This window comes from Dasypus novemcinctus, chromosome 8 (genome assembly GCF_030445035.2).
Source record: "Dasypus novemcinctus isolate mDasNov1 chromosome 8, mDasNov1.1.hap2, whole genome shotgun sequence".
In the NCBI taxonomy this organism is placed as follows: Eukaryota; Metazoa; Chordata; class Mammalia; order Cingulata; family Dasypodidae; genus Dasypus; species Dasypus novemcinctus.
The window spans coordinates 98,958,400-98,978,117 of NC_080680.1; the positions used below are offsets into that span (position 1 = coordinate 98,958,400).

At 38.1% G+C, this 19,718-nt stretch overlaps 1 protein-coding gene across 3 annotated transcripts in view; it reads left to right on the top strand.

Annotated features, from left to right (window-relative positions):
- The window catches only part of FBXW2 (F-box and WD repeat domain containing 2), a 46,850-nt gene that overhangs the window by 4,652 nt on the left and 22,480 nt on the right, over positions 1–19,718 (top strand). For 2 of the 3 annotated variants that reach the window (XM_004473331.4, XM_004473333.4), the window contains one exon: positions 632–1,141. In XM_004473331.4, coding sequence (XP_004473388.2) covers positions 652–1,141 — 490 coding nt within the window. In that variant the 5' untranslated portion in view covers positions 632–651. The remainder of the gene's footprint in view (positions 1–631; positions 1,142–19,718) is intronic. The other variant, XM_058302474.2, reaches the window with a different exon arrangement.

Consider the following 19,718-nt stretch of genomic DNA (forward strand, 5'->3'; position numbering starts at 1 on the left):
AAAGGAGGTGGAAGAACCAGAATACCTGAGTCATATACCTTGTTACACTTTATTTTTCCTCCCCATCCTTTTTGCCTGAATATTGATTGCAAAAGTGAGTAGTCAGTTCTGAGATTTTAGTGATAGGTCAGGTTGTGCTTAGCATAACTATGCCTCAAGTTACTGCTCCAGAGACTTGATTTCTTGTTACATCCTGGTGCTTATTTTTGTGACTTTCATATGCAAATGTTGCATAGTAAGGAATTGACTGAGGAAATTGTTTTATAATGGTTTTGATGGGTGTGTGTATTATAAAATACACTATTACATAATGAATACTTTGTAAATCTTTTAAGGTGTAGATTCATGTAGCTGTGTTAGACTTCAGAAGAAACAATTAACACTGACAAGTTTCACTGTCGTATTTTAGAGATCATAATTTGTTAAAAGTATGATTCCTCAAATGTATTTTCTTTTGTGTGGATGGAAAATTTTGAGATAGAATGTATTAACTACACAACTGTAATGTGATAACTGAGCATAATGTTGTAATGCCAGCTTTTTACACTAATTTTTAATACTTCATTTGTTAGCAGTCTTGCTTGAACATTCTTTTTGAGCAGAACTAATACGATATTTTGATGTGCCACAGGTAAATTTTTCCATAACCTTATGGAGAGAAAGGACTTTGAGACATGGCTTGATAACATTTCTGTTACATTTCTTTCTCTGACGGACTTGCAGAAAAATGAAACTCTGGATCACCTGATTAGTCTGAGTGGGGCAGTCCAGCTCAGGCATCTCTCCAATAACCTGGAGACTCTCCTCAAGCGGGACTTCCTCAAACTCCTTCCCCTGGAGCTAAGTTTTTATTTGTTAAAATGGCTTGATCCTCAGACTTTACTCACATGCTGCCTCGTCTCTAAACAGTGGAATAAGGTGATAAGTGCCTGTACGGAGGTGTGGCAGACTGCATGTAAAAATTTGGGCTGGCAGATAGATGATTCTGTTCAAGATGCTTTGCACTGGAAGAAGGTTTATTTGAAGGCTATTTTGAGAATGAAGCAACTGGAGGACCATGAAGCATTTGAGACCTCTTCATTAATTGGACACAGTGCCAGAGTGTATGCACTTTACTATAAAGATGGACTTCTCTGTACAGGTAAGGGATGCTGGAATTGTCTTTTTCATTTTTACATTTCATAGAATGTAATCTTAAAAAACAAAAACAAACACCCAAAACACTACTCCGCAGGCTTGAGAATTAAGGTGTTCACTATAGGTCATATCTGTAATGGCATCTCATTTTCCCCATGCTTATCTTTATTTTTTTCTTTTCAATTGGAGAAGATAATTATTGTTATAAAATTTTATAGGAAGAATGAGTTTTAGGCATTCTTTTAATTTATTTTTTTAGTGCTATCAGTTTATTTTCTTGCATAGCATCTGTTGCTTTGCATAAAAGTGGTTACTTGTTTTTTGAATACATACTTTTAGGTTTACAAAAAAAATCATGCAGAAAATACAAAATTCCTATATACCACCCCTTAGTTTTCTCCATTAACAGTTTGCATTATTGTGGTACCTTTGTTACAATTGATGAGACAGTATTACTACAATTCTATTAACTATGATCTGTAGTTTACATTTGAGTTCATTGTGTCATACAGTCCTATGGATTTTATGAATTTTATTCTAGTATCATATATACAACCTAAACCTTACCCATTTAACAACATTCAAATATATAATTCAGTGGAGTTAATTACATTCACAATATTGTGCTACCATCACCATCATTTATTACAAAAACTTTCCATCACCCCAAACAGAAGTTCTATGAAAAGATTTAACGCCCCAGTCCCTGTCCCCATCCTGGCTCTTGGTAATCTGTATTCTGGTTTCTGAGGCTATGAATTTGTTTATTCTAATTATTGTTTATAGTGAGAGCATATAATATTTGTCTTTTTGTATCTAGCTTATATCACCTGACATGATTTCTTCATTCTTCATCCATGTTGTTGTATCAAAACTTCATTCCTTTTAACACCTGAGTAATTTTCCATTGCATGTTCATTTATTTATAGTCATTGTATATTCATAGTTTATACATTCATTGTATGTATATACTATATTTGTTTATTCATCTTGATGGATACTTGGGTTGCTTCCATCTTTTGGCAGATGTAAATAATGCTGCTATAAATATTGGTGTGCAAATATCTGTTCAAATCCCTGCTTTCAATTCTTTTGCATGTATACCTAGAAGTGGGGTTGACGGGTTGTATGGTAATTCTGTACTTAATTTTCTGAGGAACTGCCAAGCTGTTTTTCACCATGGCTGCACTATTTTACACTCCTGCAATTACCAAGTGTTCCTTTTTCTCCATATCCTCTGCAACACTTACTATTTTCTATCTTTTTTAATTGTAGTCATTCTAGTGCATGTGAAATGCTATCTTTTTTTTTTTTTTGTAAAGATTTATTTTAATTTATTTCTCTCCCCTTTCCCTTCCCTCCTTCCCAGTTGTCTGCTCTCTGTGTCCATTAACTGTTTGTTTTTCTGTGTTCACTTGTATTCTTGTCAGTGGCACTGGGAATCTGTCTCTCTTTGTGGAGTCATCTTGCTGCATCACCTCTCCGTGTGTGTGGCCCCACTCCTGGGCAGACTGCACTTTTTTCACGCGGGGCGGCTCTCCTTACAGGGCACACTCCTTGCGCGTGGGGCTCCCCTACGCAGCAGACATCCCTGTATGGCGTGGCACTCCTTGCACACATCAGCACTGTGCATGGGCCAGCTTCACTACACAGTTCAGGAGGCCCTGGGTTTGAACGTTGGACCTCCCATGTGGTAGGTGGATGCTCTATCCATTGAGCCAAATCCGCTTCCCAGAAATGTTGTCTTATGGTGGTTTTGATTTGCATTTCCTTATTAGCTAATGATGTTGATCAACTCTCCATGTGCTTTTGGCCATTTGTGAATCTTTGGAGAAATGTCTATTAAAATCTTTTGCCCATTTTTTTAGTTGTCTTTTTATTATTGAGTTGTAGGATTTCTTTTTATATGCTGGGTATTAAACCCTTATTGGATATGTGGTTTCCAAATATATTCTCCCATTCTATAGGTTGTCTTTATACTTTGACTAAGTCCTTTTGCACCAAAGTTTTTAATTTTGTTGAAGTCCCATTTATCTATTTCTTCTTTTGTTGCTTAAGTTTTTAGTGTAAAGTCTTAAAAAACCATTGCCTAAATATAAGTGCCTGAAGATGCTTTTTTTTCCCCCTAGGAGTTTTATAGTTCCCAGTTTTTATATTTTGTTTTTTAATCCATTTTGAGTTATTTTTATACATGATATGAGATAGGAGTCCACATTCATCCTTTTGCATTTGGACATCCAGTTTTCTCAGCACCATTTGTTAAAGAGATTATTCTTTCCCCATTGAGTGGACTTGGTGCTCTTGTAAAAAATCAAATGGCCATAGATGTGAGGTTCTATTTCTGAACTTTCCATTTGAGTCCATTGGTTTATATATCTGACCTTGTGCCAATATTATGCTGTTTAGACCACTGTAGCTTTATGATCATTTTTTAAAATCTAGTAGTGTTAGTCCTCCAACATCATTCTTCTTTTTCAAAATGTTTTTCACTGTCCAGGGTTCTTTACCCTTCCATATAAAATTTGATGATTGGCATTTCCATTTCTACAAGGAAGGCTTTTGGAATTTTAATTGGGATTGCATTGAATCTGTAAATCACTTAGATCTAATCCATAAACATGAAATGTCTTTCCATTTATTTAGTTCATCTTTGATTTCTTTTAGCAGTATTTGGTAGTTTTCTGTGTATAAGTCTGTGGTTAAATTTATTCATAGATATTTGATTCTGCTAGTTGCTATTACAAATGGAATTTTTTTCTTAATATTCTCTTTTATTTTTAAAGATTTATTTTTATTTCTCTCCCCTTCCCTGCCCCCCCCCGCCCCAGTTGTCTGTTCTCTGTGTCCATTCACTGTGTGTTCTTCTGTGTCCGCTTGTATTCTTGTCAGCAGCACCAGGAATCTATGTCTCTCTTTGTTGAGTAATCTTGCTTGTCAGCTCTCTGTGTGTGCGGCACCACTCCTGGGCAGGCTGCACTTTTTTCACGCTGGGCCACTCTCCTTACGGGACGCACTCTTTGCGCATGGGGCTCCCCTACGTGGGGGACACCCCTGCATGGTAGGGCATTCCTTGTGCGCATCAGCACTGCGCATGGGCCAGCTCCACACGGGTCAAGGACCGCGGTTTGAATCGCAGATCTCCCATGTTGTAGGCAGATATTCTATCCATTGCGCCAAATCCACTTCCCCTTAATATTTTCTTATGGTTGTTCATTCCTAGTATACAGAAACACTACTGATTTTTGCATGTTCATCTTGTACATTGCCACTTTCTGTATTAGTTTATTAGCTCTAGTAGCTTTGTTGTGGGGTTTTCAGGGTTATCTTTATATAGGATCATGTCATCTGCAAATAGTGACAACTTTTTCCTTTCCAATTTGGATGCCTCTTATTTCTTTTTTCTGCCTAACTACTTTGGTTAGAACTTCCAATTCATTGTTGAATAACAGTGGTTACAGTGAGCATTCTTCTCTTTTATTCCTTCCTTACAGGGAAAACTTTCAGTCTTTCACTTTTGAGTATGATATTAGCTGTGGTTTTTTTCTCATATACTCTTTATCATGTTGAGAAAATTTCCTTCTATTCCTAGTTTTCTGAGTATTTTTAATCAAGGGGTGCTGGATTTTGTCAAATGACTTTTCTGTGTCAATTGAGATGATTGTGATTTTTTTCAAAACTTCCTTCTTTTAATGTGATATATCACATTAATTGATTTCCTGTTTTTTCTTCCCGTCTCCTTTCCCTCCCCCACCCTGCTATTTTTGCTGTCTATGTGCATTTACTATGTGGTCTTCTGTATCTTTTTCTCTCTTTGTCTTCTCATCTTTCTCCTCTAGGACTCATCAGGATTTAATCCTGGGGACCTCTGATGTGGAGAGAGGTTCCCTGTCAATTGCAGCACCTCAGTTCCTGGTCTCTGCTGCACTTCACCTTGACTCTCCCTTTTGTTTCTCTTTTGTTGCATCAGTTTGCTGTGTGGGCACTCAGCTCGCCATGTGGGCACTGGCTCGCCACATAGGCACTTGTGTGGACAACTTGGCTCACTGTGCAGGCACTCAGCTCACTACATGGGTACTTGACTCCCCATGCAGGCACTTGGATGAACACTCAGTTGACTGTTCGGGCACTCAGACATAAGCACTGGCTCACCGCCGAGCATGCTTTTTCTTCTTCTTTTTCACCAGGAGGGCCCAGGGATCAAACGCAGGTCCTCCCATATGGTAGGCTGGGACCTTATCACTTGAGCCATATCTGCTTCCCTGATTGATTTTCTTAAAAACTGAATCACCCTTGTATACCTGGGGTAAATCCCACTTGATCATAGTATATAATTGAAAGAATTACATACCAGTAATTAAAATACATGTAATGACATACATTGTGTCATCTTGTTCCATCAGCTCACCATGCCAACCCTGTCCTGTCAGCTGACTGTCTTGCTTGTCTTCTTTAGGACACACTGGGACTAACCCGGGACTGTCCCATGTGATAGGCAGGCAACCAACTGCTTGAGCCACACGTGATCTTTCTATATCTTCCTGAGTCAGTATAGGTTGTTTATGTGTTTCTAGGAATTTGTCCATTTGAGCTAGATTATGTAATTTATTGGTATACAGTTGTTCAAACTTTCCTCTTAGAATCCTTTTTATTTCTGTGGAGTCAGTAGTAATGTACCCCTTTCATTTCTGCTTTTAGTTATTTACCTCTTTTTTTTTTCCTTCCCTCTCTCCCCACCACTTCCCTGTTTTTGCTGTCTGTGACAATTCACTGTGTGATCTTCTGTATCTATTTCTCTTTTTGTCTTTTCTTCTCATTTTTCTCCTCTAGGATGCACTGGGATTTGATCCTGGGGGCCTCTGATGTGGTGAGAGGTGCCCTTTCACTTATACCACCTCAGTTCCTGGTTTCTTTTGTGCCTCGCCTTGACTCTCCCCTTCATCTGTCTTTTGTTGTGTCATCATCTTGCTGCGTGACTCACTTGCGTGGGCACTGGCTTGCCACGTGGGCACTTGGCTTGCCACATGGGCACTCAGCTCATCACACAGGTGTGCTTTTTACCAGGAGGCCCCATAGATTGAACCCAGGTCCTCCCATATGGTAGGCAGAAGCCCAGTCACTTGTGCCCCATCCACTTCCCTATTTACCTCTTTCTTTCTTCATCTTTCTAGCTGAGGGTTTGTCAATTTTATTGATCTTTTCTAAGAACCAGCTTTTGGTTTTGTTGATTATCTCTATTGTTTTGGGCTTTTAACTTCTCTGTTTCTTTTATCACCACTCCAGTCTTTATATCTTTCCTTGCTAGCTTAAGGTTTAGTTTGCACCAGTTGTGAGGTTAGGTCTCTGATTTGAGGTCTGTCTTCTTTTTTAATGTAAGCATTTGGAGCTATAAATTTCCCTCTCAGCACTACCTTTGCTGTATCCCGTGAGTTTTGGCATATTGTGTTTTCATTTTCATTCATCTTAAGATATTTCCTAATTTCCCTTGTGAATTCTTCTTAAATCTATTTTTTTTTGAGAGTATGTTTATTTTCTACATATTTGTGAATTTTTCATTTTCCCCTCTGATACTGATTTCTTGCTTTATTTCATTGTGGCCAGAGAAGATGCCTTGTAGGATTTCAGTATTTTAATGTTTATTAAGACTTTTGTGACCTAACATATGGTCTGTCTTGGAGAAGGACCCATGGGTACCAGAGAAGATGTGTATTCTGCTGCTGTTGGGTGAAATGTTCTATATATGTCTATGTCCAGTTAGTTGATAGTACCATCCAAGAATTCTATTTCCTTATTGATCTGTCTAGATGTTCTATCTGTTATTGAACGTGGTACATTGAAGTCTCCTACTATTAATGCATCCATGGATTCTGATTGGCACTTAATCTTATTGGGAATCCCTTGAACATACTACCTTGCTTTTCTTTTGCAACTTTCAGAATTCTCTCCTTGTCCTTTGTATTTGATAGTTTGACTTCTGTTATGTCTGGACATGCTTCCCGTTGTGTTTATCCTGTTTGGGGTTGGGATTCTTGACTTTGTTTCTTATGCCTTTGGTTAAATTTGGGAAGTTTTCTGCCGTCCTTTCATTGAATATTCTCTTTTTTCCTTCTGGTACTCTCATAATGTTTATACTGGTATGCTTGATGATGTCCCACAGGTCTCTTAGGCTCTGTTTTTTAAAATTATTTTTTCTTCTCAGTCTGAATCATTTCAGTTGTTTTATCTTCTCACTCAATGATTCTTCTAATGTGGAAGTGGCTAAACAACATTAGTGCATATTTGCATTGTTTATTTTTATGACAGTCTTTGTTCTCATTACTTTACTTTTTCTTGAATCATTTATTTGGGGCAGAAGTCTCAAAGTATAATCATCATATCCAGAAGTAGAGACTATTTTATCTTCTGTTAGTGACCTTTGTAAATAAATTGTATTGATGTCATGCCAACGGCAGTCTTAAATAATCTGCATCTCCCTCAGATTCCCACCAGAATCAATTAAGTATTTTTAATGATTAAATATATGACTTCTCAAGACTGTTTTTAAAATTCCATTTCTTTATTCATCAAAGATGTGTATTTTCCCATGTGGTGATATATCTTTTGAACTGCTAGGCAGGTGGACATTTTGATTGAAGGCATTTTATGATTTTGTTTGTCATTCTGAAGAAACTTCACATTTACATAATTATACCTGTCTTAAAAGCCTGATTATTAGAACAGTGTCATCTGTTCTTCTATACTTTAGTGTACTTTTTTGATTGTAGTGGTAGTGTTTCCAGGTCCTTTGTGCCTCATGATACATTGAAGGTATTTTTGTTTTCGTTGTTGTTAGTTTTTGTTTTTTGTTTGTCATATAATAAACTTTATTTTTAGAGAAGATTTCGGAAAACTTACCTGAAAGTATAGGGGATTCCAGTAAAACCCATCCTCTCCCATTCCCATATTTCCCCCTATTAATAACATTTTACATTAGTGTGGACATTTGTTACAGTCGATGAACAAATATTGAAGCATTGCACTAACCAAGGTCTGTAGTTTACATTATGGTTTGCATTTTGCATTGTATAATTTTATAGGTTTTGTCAAAATGTGTAATGACCTGTATCCGTCATTGCAATATCATGCAGAACAATTCTCTGATGCCCTAAAAACTGCCTATGTTACACCTAGTCTTCCCACCCTCTCCCCTCAGAACCTCCAGTAACCACTATCTTTATATCATTCTTTTACAGGTTCTTTCATTGCTACAATAATATTTGTCACGGTTCCATTCTCCCCTTATGTTTGTTAATTCGACAGTCTTTAAGATTTTGGGATGGTAATGCGTCTTCTGCTTCAGATTGAGATGGGGCTTAGATCTTATGGGACAGATGGATGGAACTGTCTTGCTTGCAGGTGTAGACACACTCTGTTTTTTGGGATGGGGGTTGATCATCGTTGTCACTTTGTTCGTTGTCCTGGGTGAGTCTGATTAACTGGAGAGTAGGGGTTGGCTGTGACTCTGCTGAGATTCAGGGGTCACCTGGCATATGAACAGACTGAAGATTCAAGTCTCTGGGACATATTTTTAATGGGTATAGTGCTAATTATAGGTTCAGAAAAAGGGTAGAAGTATCATGTGTAGGGAAATTATAAATGGGTCTACCTCTGTTACATTGGAAAAATAGATTATCATATATTCCAAGGTAAGGCCCACTGACGGGGTGCTGATTTCATGTGGTTGTGTGCCTTGTCTCCAGATGTATCTGGAGCCCTTGGAAGCACCCCTTTTGGAGGCTTTGTTTACTATGGCAGTTAGTGAGATTTGTCTGAGATGTGCATAAGCATAACCTCTGAAATGACCTCCTGACTCACTTTGCAATCTCTTAACCATAAAAACTTTTTTGTATTTTGTATTTAATGCTTTTCCCCTTTGGTCGAGGTTTTTTCTAAATGCCAGTTGATGCTTGGTATTAATCTCTTGGTGCCAGGGAGGCTCATATGCTGATTGACTTGGAGAGAGGCCGCATTTGAGTAACAAGGAGGTTTTCAAAAGGTAACTCTTAGGCAATAGTTATTATTAGGCTGAGTTTCAGTTTTGCAAGAATAAGGTTCATAAGTACAAGCATTAATATCAAAAGCTTGGCATATGGGTCTATTTTCTTTTATTACGCACTACCTGTGTGCTCTAGAGATTTCCTGCCACTCTGTTTGAGAATGTAGCAGGACTCCTCAGGATGGGAGTTTAATAACACCCTGTGACAACACGAATGCATTCATATTCCATAGAGCATGCCGCAGGTTTTGTGTGTTTTGTTTTTGTTTTTTTGACAACCTAGAATTTTAATGTTCACAATGAGAAATAGTCCAAATAGACAGAATTATTCATCCAAAGAATGTGCTCCCAAATGGAATCTCTCAGACCAATCAAATGGAATGCTAAAGATGTCGTTAATATGGGAAAGTATGGGAGTTGAAAAGGGTGGGCATATGATCTCAGGTTTTTTTGTTTGTTTTTGAGGTAACCTTGCCTGTGGGAAGCCAGTGCTCAACCACTGAGCCACATTGACTCCCAGACTGCAGGCATTTTTTAAGATAAAAATGCCATGTAGCTCAGGAGCTTAGTGGTTGTAGCAGTTTGATATGGTTATGAATTCCAAAAATAGATATTGGATTATGTTTGTAACCTAGTCTGTACCTGCCTGTGATTAAATTATGATTAGGGCTTTGATTGGGTCACGACAATAGGGCATTGAGTCCCTGCCCCTTGGTGGGTGGGAACTAACAGATAAAAGGCATGGCAAAGGACAGAGTTGGAGGGTTTTTGATGTTGGAGTTTGATGCTGAAGCCTTAAGCTAGAGCCGGGGGGAAGTAAGCTCACAGAGAAAACAGAGGCAAGCCCCGGGAAGAGAGGAACCCAGCAAGCCTGAACCTTCACAGCTGTTGGCAGCCATTTTGCTCCAATATGTGAAAGTAGACTTTGGTGAAGGAAGTAGCGTATGCTTATGGCCTGGTATTTGTAAGCTCCTACCCAAAATAAATACCCTTTATAAAAACCAACCAATTTCTGGTATTTTGCATCAGCACACCTTTGGCTGACTAATACAGTGGTCTTTACATTTATTAAATATTGGCAGTTGACTTGTCAGAACCATCTCTAACTTTTTTTTATTTCTACTTAAACTTTTTTTTTTCTTTTTCAGAAGATACTGGGGAATGAACCCAGGACCTCATATGGGAAGCAGATGCTCAACCACAGAGCTACAGCCGCTCCCCAATGAGAGTTGGTTTTTATGTTGGTTTTTTAGGACATACCAGGGAACGAACCTGGGCCTTGTACATGGGAAGCAGGCAGTCAACCATTTGAGCTACATCCATTACCCAAACTTATTTTTGAAATGCAATAAAACCTCAATTACTTGGAGCAGAAGTAAATGGGAACCATTCACTGAGTTCTCTAACTACTTGGGAAGTTAATGCCAATACCAAGTGTGGACCCAACCTTACATTTTAAGGATTATTCTCTAGGTGGGTCTATATGCTCTGCCATCTTTATTCTGATTATGGTCATTAGGATTGCATATTGAAAATTATGCTCTGGCTGTTGAAAGTTATCTGAAACATTCGTTTAATGTTTCTAACAGCTATCCCTGGGACTATTGCTAGTGTGAGAAATATTTGTTACTGAGTAAATGTCTGTATCATCTTGTTACTTAAGAGCTTGTATATTCACTGTGGTTGAATTGGAAAATCCTGAATTTGGCAATAAGTTTACAGTGACTCTCGGATTAGTCCTTTGTGCAAGCCATAAGACAGTATTACCAAAGAGATTGATGGCTAATGCTAAAAATTGGCATAGTATAGATTGACTAAGGTGGTTATTCTGTTCTGCAATTTTTTTCTGAAGTGTAAGAAAGGAACCTGTTAAATTTTATGCTTTTAGGCTTTACTTTTTTTATTAATATGATTTTTTTTATAATTGCCAAAAACATTCTATGTGAAAGACATTATGAGAGCATGCCAAAGATGAATTTTCAAGAATTGATTTTTAAGTGTTGCTCAAATTTTAAATATGATGATTGGGGCAATTACAACACATTTGTAGGTCATATTTACCTGTGAGATACCATAGTGTGACTTCTGACTTATAGTCTAATAAGAAAAACAAAAACTATAGAAGAGAAGTTGATGTGGCTCTGGCAGCTGAGTACCCGCCTCCCACATGAGACGTCCCGGGTTTGGTTCCCAGTGCCTCCTAAAGAAGACAGACAAACAGCAAGTAGACAGTGAACAAAAACAAATGAAAACAACAAGCAGATGAGGGAGCCATCTGGGGGGCGGGGAAAGCTATAAAAAGTATGATAATATAATTGAATTGTATGAGGAAAAAGTCGTTGTTCATAGGAAGGAATAATTTCTTCCATTTGTAAAAATGGAGCAGTGTGTATGTTGGGCCTTGAAGATTAGGTAGATTTTAGACATTAGAAACGGTAATTAAGGGCTTGACAGTAGGAAGATCATTACCAAAAGCATGGAAGTGTACACTCCTACATGGAGTGTGTAGGAGGAAAATTGAGAATATTCATTTGATCTGGACTATTGGGATATAAGTAGAGTAACAATATAATCTGAATAAATAGGCTTGTCCTCTGTTGTGAAGAGCCTTGAATGACATGAAGATGAATTTGGATGGTTTTCTATAAGCTGTAAGGAAACTGTGAAATATTTCTGAGCAGAAATAGGCCTGGATCAGGACTTTGTATTTCAGGTAGACCAGTGTTTCTTATTTCTGTCAGAGACAGGATTTTTTAAAGATTTATTTATTCCCCAGCGCCCCAACCCCACCCCTTGCTGTCTGCTTTCTTTTCTGTTCATTATGTGCTCTCTTTGTCTTTTTTTAAAAAGGATTTATTTATTTATTTATGCCCCCCCACCCCGTGGCTTGTTTTTTTGCTGTCTGTTCTCTGTGTCCATTTGCTGCACGTTTTTTCTGTGTCTGTTTGTTCTCCCTTTGTTGAGTTATCTTGCTCTGCCAGCTCTCCTTGGCCTGCAGGCTTGCTTGCCTTCACAAGGAGGCCCTGGGACATGAACCCAGGGCCTCCCATGTGGTAGACGGGATCCCAACTGATTGAGCCACAGCCACTTCCCTGCTCATCTTCTCTTTAGGAGGCACTAGGAACCAAATTTGGGACCTTCCATTTGGGAGGGAGGCACCCAGTCACTTGAGCCACATCCATTCACTGCTTGCTGTGTCTCTCGTTGTGTCTCCACATTGCGTCATCTTGTTGAATCATCTCATTGTGTCAGCTTCCACACCAGCCCTTCACATCAGCTCACCGTCTTGCTCGTCTTTAGGAGGCACCAGGAACCGAACTCAGGACCTCCCACGTGGGAGGTGGGCATCCATCTGCTTGAGCTACATCTGTCCCCATGATTTCTTATAACATTTTACAATACCATTTTATCTTGAAGTAAAAATCATAGAAATAACTTATCTATACATACATATTTTTAAAAATCAATATAATGCCTAAATTGAATCAGAGGAGAAATAAAGAGGAGTATAATTTAAAATAATAAACATTTTAACGAGGCAAATGTTTAAGCATACCTAGAAAACAGTGATGTAATCAGATGTTTATACCTATATGTACTATCATCATGTACATAATAGGTTTAAAAGTAGAATGTTGTACTTCTGTCATAGATGTTATCTGTGATATGATCTTTTCAAATAGTTTCAGCAAAGTTCCCAGCAAAGTAAAGTAGGTCTTACTTCAATTTCACTGGTAGTTAAACCACAAATATGCTTTGTAAAGCGTATTTTTGACTCAGTAAAAATAAGCCTTTCCTGTAGGAGTATCTGGCCAGAAACTTCAAGAACATCATGCACAATGCAAGAGAGTTATTTTTGTTCACTGTCCCAAACATTGCAGGATGCTAGCATCCCTCCTGCCCAGTGGATGCCAGTAATGCCCCTCCATCATTGTGACAACTGAAACCACCCTTACAGATTTTTTATATGTTCACTTAGGAGATGCTACTCCATCTGTTGAGAACTTCTGCTGTAGATAAATCCAGGGTTTCCAAGTTAAAGTATTAGCCTGCTGCAGTTTATGTTAGGGTAAACGGGTCTAGATTCAGAACAGTGAGGGTAGAAATTAAAAAGGAACAGTTGACTAGAAGAGTAGCCATTGAAATAAAATCAGCAGGCTCTGACAACATATTGACTGTATGGCAAGGAAGAGTGAGATTTCAAAAATGGCTGAGGTTTTTAGCTGTGTTTGTTTAGAAATATTGTACTATGTAACAGGAGTAGAAAATGGAGTAATAAAATCTGAGAGGGTAGATGAGTACAATTTGGGATGAATTGATTGCCTATGGAATGTAAAAGTGGAAGTTCTCACAACTATCTGGAAATGCAGAGAATCAGAGTGTTGGAGAGTGCTCGGGTAGAGAGAAAGATTTAGGAATTAATCACATCACAGCTGTGACTGGAACAGTGAAATTTTGAAAGGAGATTGAAAGGAGATTGTAAAGAGGAAAAAAGAATATTGCCTAGGGTGGATCCTTGAAGAGTATACTTAAAGGAAGGGGAGAGGTGAAGAAACAAAACAGTGATGAAGAGGATTTCAAGGAGAATGATACCTTGTTGTAAAGAGGAACTGGTAAATGTTTGTTTAGTTGGTCAGCAGATTATTAGAGAGGTGTTGCAGTTTGAGAGCTGAATCTACCAGTTAAATTTTTTTTTTATTCCCCCTCCCTGCCCTTGCCACCTGTGCTCGCTGTCTGCTCTGTGTCCATTCGCTGTGCATTCTTCTGTGTCTGCTTGTCTTCTTGTATTCTCTTTAGGAGACACGGGGAACCAATTTTGGGACCCCCGACGTGGGAGAGACGCATTCAGTCACTTGAGCCACCTCAGCTCTCTGGTTTGCCACTTCTCTCATTGTCTTTCCTCTCTGTGTCTCTTTTTTGTTGCATCATCTTGTGTCATTTCGCAGCGAGCGCCTGCTCGCCTTCACCAGGAGGGCCAGTGAACCGAACCCAGGACCCCCAGTTGTATGGTAGACGGGAGTCCAAATGCTTGAACCACATCTTCCCTACCAGTTAAATATTTAAACATACCTTGATAAGATAATTTACTTATTTTGGATTACAGCTCATTTTTCTGCCTATCTTTTTTTCACATACATCCCTGGCATTATTTTTAATATCAAGATATTGTTCTCATCCTATTTTCTGAATTGAGAGGGATTTTTTTGTTTTGTTTTGTTCTGTTATGGGAGTCAGGAAATGAACCTGAGACCTTGTACGTAGGAAGCCAGTGTCAACCACCGAGTCACATGGGCTCACCTGAGTTGGTTTTTTTTGTTTTGCTTATTTATTGTTTGCTTTTGTTTTTTTAGGAGGCACCAGCGACTGAACCTGGGACCTCCCATGTGGGAAGCATGTGCTCAACTGCTTGAGCCACATCCGCTCCCTGAGGAATTTTTTTTCCTTTCATATAATGTGAAGAGTTTATATAGTCCAAATTTATGTATCCCCTTTTATCTCTAGGTTGCATCAACAATAACCTTTTTGAAACTATGTTGAATTAGCCAGTACAGCAAATGGAAATCAACAGGGAAGGATGATATAAAGCAAGCCAAAATGGAACTGATTTTGAATAGTGGCTCCTAAAGGATTAGCAATTATGAATAGGGACTCAGTTCAATCTGACTTTTTTTCTTAAATTATTGTGAAATTATTTCAGATTACAAAACAGTTGCAAAAATAATACAAAACCCATACAGAGAACTCCAACATACTCTCCACCCAGATACCCAGATACACCAATTTTAACATTTTGCTACATTTACTATATCATTCTGTCAATCCATTTATCTACCTATCTATCTTCTAAACATTTGAGAATAGGTTGTATACATCATACTCTTCCCAGGATACTTTCCTCAGAAAGGTATCAAAAATGTACCTTTCCTCAGTATATGGAATTACTTATGTAACCACCTTAAGTACTACTATCAAGTTCAATAAACTTGACATTGATATAAAGCTTATAGTCTATATTTTAGTTTTTTCATATGTCCCAGTAATGCCCTTTTTAAAAAAGAAATTATTAAAAATTGTAGGTTTGCAGAAAATCATGTATGAATAATATACTTCAGTAAAATTTTACTTAAAAAAAAAAATAAGTCCCCTTGCTTCAAAGGTCTGGTGTTCTGTAATCACAGAGAAATAATTCATGAAGCTGGATTAAAGAACAGCCTCTTCAGAGAAGTGAAGACTTAAAGTAATTGCTCTCATTCATAAATGAAAGAGCAGAATCATGACTTTCTTTTAGCATCCAAGATGGCAACAGAAAGCTGGATCGGTAAAAAGAAAATGTATCACGATTTATCAGTATCAGCAGGCACCATACAACATGGTGCTAGAACATATTACTAAGTTATTAAAGTAGTAGTTGTTTTAGAGTTCCCATATACCCCCCTCTCACACACAGTTTTATCAACACTTGGTGTTAGTATGGTACATTTGGTACAATTGATGAAAGGTTGTTATTATAATCACACTGTTAACTCTAGTCATTGGTTCACATTAGGGTTCACTGTGTTGTGCAGTCCTGTTTTTCTTAAATTTTTTATTCTAATAACATTTATGTAACCTAAAATTTCCCCTTTTAACCACATTAAAAAATATATTCAGTGCTGCTAATTATATTCACAATGTACTACTGTTATCACTGCCCACGAGTAATGTCTTTTTGAACCTTTTTTCCTTCATTCTGTATTCAGTCCAGAATCATGTGTTGTATTTAATTGTTATTATCTCTAATTGCTTCTTTTTTCAATGATGAAAACATATACAACATAAATTTTCCCATCTCAACCACTCTCAAGCATACCATTCAGTGGGCTTAACCACATTTACAATGTTGTGTGCCCCTAACCACCATCCATTAATCACCAACTTTCCCATTACCCCATATAGAAAATCTACACCTTTTTTAACTCCCCATTGTCCTTCTTACCTAACCTGTACTCTTCTTTCTCTATGAGTTTGTATATTCTAGCAATTTCATATGTATTAGTTTACCTAGGGGCTGCCAATACAAATTACCAGCAATGGTTTGGCTTTTATAAAGTGTATTTATTTGGGGTAAAAGCTTACAGTTCCAAGGCTGTGAAAAGTCCAACTAAAGGCACCATAAGAGGTGCTTTCTCACCAAAGTTAGCTGCCACATGGTGAAGTAAAATGGTGGGCAATCCTTGCCTAGGTCTCTGCTTCCCCCCCCAGGCTGTACCATCTCCTGGAGTTCGGATTGACTGTCGGCAATCAGGCTTAGGGCTTGTTTCTTACAGGACCTCTTCTGTCAGTCTTGGCTGCTCCACTTTCTTCCTGAGTTCAGCTGCAAGCTACCAGGCATATGGCTTCTGTCTCCCTGGCCTCAGCTCTTTGAGCCTCTCCTTTCTCTCACATGGTAGGATCAAGTATGGCAGACCCTCAAGAGGGCAGAGACTCAACCTAACTCATGCCTCACTGTCCAGTTGAAAGGGTCTCACACCCACATACTTACAAAAATGTCATCTTTCTCTGGGGGATTCATAAAATAATTTCAAACTCCCTCATCATATAAATGGAACATACAATTTCTGTCCCTTTGCGTCTAACTTATTTCACTCAACATGATGTCTTCAAAGTTCATCCACATAGTGTCATGAAACCTGGTTGTTTTCTGTTATTTCTTTAGGGTACAAAACTGAATGGCACAGTGTTTTCTTATGTAACCTAGTTTAAATGATTTGTTAAGATAATCCCTCCTCTAGTTTTTATCTTGCCTCCCTGACTCTAATTTTGCCCCCCTTCAAACGATTCTCCATAGTACAGCCATAGTGATGTTTCAAAAATGTAAATGAAGTCGTAGTTGCAAACATCCCCCTGACTCAATTCTTAGGCCTGATCTTGCCCTTTCATTTTCCAGTCACAGTTGATCTGCTTTTATAGTCAGTGTCCATGTTTTGATGAATGCATTTTGACAAGCATTGTAAATAATTCCTAGATGTTGTTTTAAATGGTTTCAAATAGTTCTTTATGATTTGATCCCAATGCCTAGTCATATATATTCTTGTAATATATAGGCATACTTGGTGTCCTTTTTTATTCAAGATTATTTCAAATAAAATTTGTGCATTTACTTAAACTACATGGTTATCTTTTTTAATAGGTATAAACCAGGGATTAGCAAACTATGGACTGCGCACAAAATACAGGAGAGTTGAATAGTTGAACTTAGACTGTATTGCTCACAAACCCTAGAATATTTACTGTCTGGGCTTCTAGAGAAAGTTTGCTTGACCTCTAGTATGTATTATTCCTTTTTAGGGGGGAGAGGGGAGGAGCTTATTGATTCTTTAGATTTCATCTTAAGCTAGTTAAAACTTGAAACTTTTTTTAAGCCATGAAATTCCTTCTTAAATCCTATGCAGAAGCCATCTTAAAAACAGATTAGAAGAGAGTATAGGTAAGGAACCAGTCACACCAGCTCCTAAGGTATATTTGTGGAATACTAGGTATTATGGAACACAATTGTAAACTCAGTGGAGCTTCATCTGAGACACTTTGCCTTTCCATCCCCTCCTGGTACTTGTTGTGGGCTTTTGCAGTGCCTACCACTTAGTATGTTGAGTTATTATAGCTTGTTTAGCCTTTTTGGCTTCCCAACTAGACTAAGTACCATGAGAGCAGGAGCCCTGCGAGGCATAGTTCTATAAATATATGTTGAATGAATGAATGAGCTACACATTCAACAGTGGCAACAAATCATATCTAAGCTCAGATCAGACCTAAAATGATATCTTTTCCCACTTTATATAGCTTCTTAGGAATATAGTTATGAAATGCTGAAACTGAAGGGACCTTAAAGATTATCTAGACCTGCACTGTCCAGTGCAGCAGCCACTAGCCATATATGGTTTTTGAGCACTTGAAATGTGGGTAGTCCAGACCGAATTGTGAAATATGAAGTACTCACTGGATTTTAGAGAATATTTTAAAAAGGCATGTAAACTATCTCAGTAATTTTGTGTATTGATTACGTTTTGAAATAGTAATACTTTTGTTGATCTATTGAGTTAAAATAAAATATATTAAATTATTTTCAGCTGTTAATTTTGCTTTTTTTTTTTTTAAAGACGTATCAGGTATTGAACCCAGCACCTCACACATGTGAAGCAGGCACTCAACCATTGAGCTATACCCTTTCCCCCATTTACATTTTTAATGTAACAATTAGAAAAATTTAATTACATATGTGGTTCACATTATATTTCTATTGGATAGTGCTGTTCTAGACCAGTTCTAATGGCTAATACATTAGAATCTCTATGTATACTTTTAAGATTATTGGACCCACACTCAAATATCCTAAATTAGAATCTCTGAAGGTGTGGCCCTGCTGTCAGTTTAATAAAACTCCCCAGCTAATTCTCTTGTCACATATGTCCATTGAGAACCACAACCTAGTCCCACCCCTCATTGTAAAGGAAAGGAAATTCAGGCCCTAAACAGTAAAGTGATAACTAACACAGTCTTCCTTTCTGTCACAGTGTTCCTCACTGTCAGTGAGGTTTTTTTGCCTAGATTGAAATTCATGCTCTATTTCTTTCACAAAGGAAGGCTGTTTTTCCACTGTCTGAAAAACTTGACTAACCCTTATAGATGGAATTGTGGCTGGCTTTATTTAGTCATTTTCAGCTTTCTGAAAACTGGTCATTTTGTGCTTTCCCAGGATATGATGTCTTTATCATAGTGTGTCCTTAAAATGTCTTTTTCTTTGCTGACTTTCTATGCTAAAGGTAATTAGGATTTTAAACTTATTTAAAGCAAAGTCTTGAACTGTCACTGCAGTAAGTATAACATATTCACCAGTTGGAGGCAGGAAAAAAAATATACTTTTCTCTACAGAAGTTTGAACCTTTACAACTCTTTGTTGAGTTGTTGTGAACATCTGGGAATAATTTATCCATGGTCTTTTTTGAGGTTCCTTCACATATTTCAGTATGGCTGGAGAAAGTAGCAGTTATCCTTTGCAGAAGTTGGCCCATAGTCAGAGGCTTATCTTTTGACTTGCTTTAGGTTAGTTAGAATATGCTGCTCTTCAGCTTTACATTTTTAGGGCTGTTGGGTAGTGAACAAGGGTATACATGCAATCATAGGTAATCTTTTTTTTTTTTTTTTAAGATTTATTTATTTCTCCCCCCTTCACCCCTCCACCCCGGTTGTCTGTTCTCTGTGTCTATTTGCTGCGTCATCTTTGTCCACTTCTGTTGTTGTCAGTGGCATGGGAATCTGTGTTTCTTTTGATTGCGTCATCTTGTTGTGTCAGTTCTCCGTGTGTGCGGCGCCATTCCTGGGCAGGATGTACTTTGTTTTGCACTGGGCGGCTCTCCTTACAGGGCGCACTCCTTGTGCGTGGGGCTCCCCTACGCGGGGGACACCCCTGCGTGGCAGGGCACTCCTTGCTCACATCAGCACTGTGCATGGGCCAGCTCCACACAGTTTAAGGAGGCCCAGGGTTTGAACCGCAGATCTCCCATGTGATAGA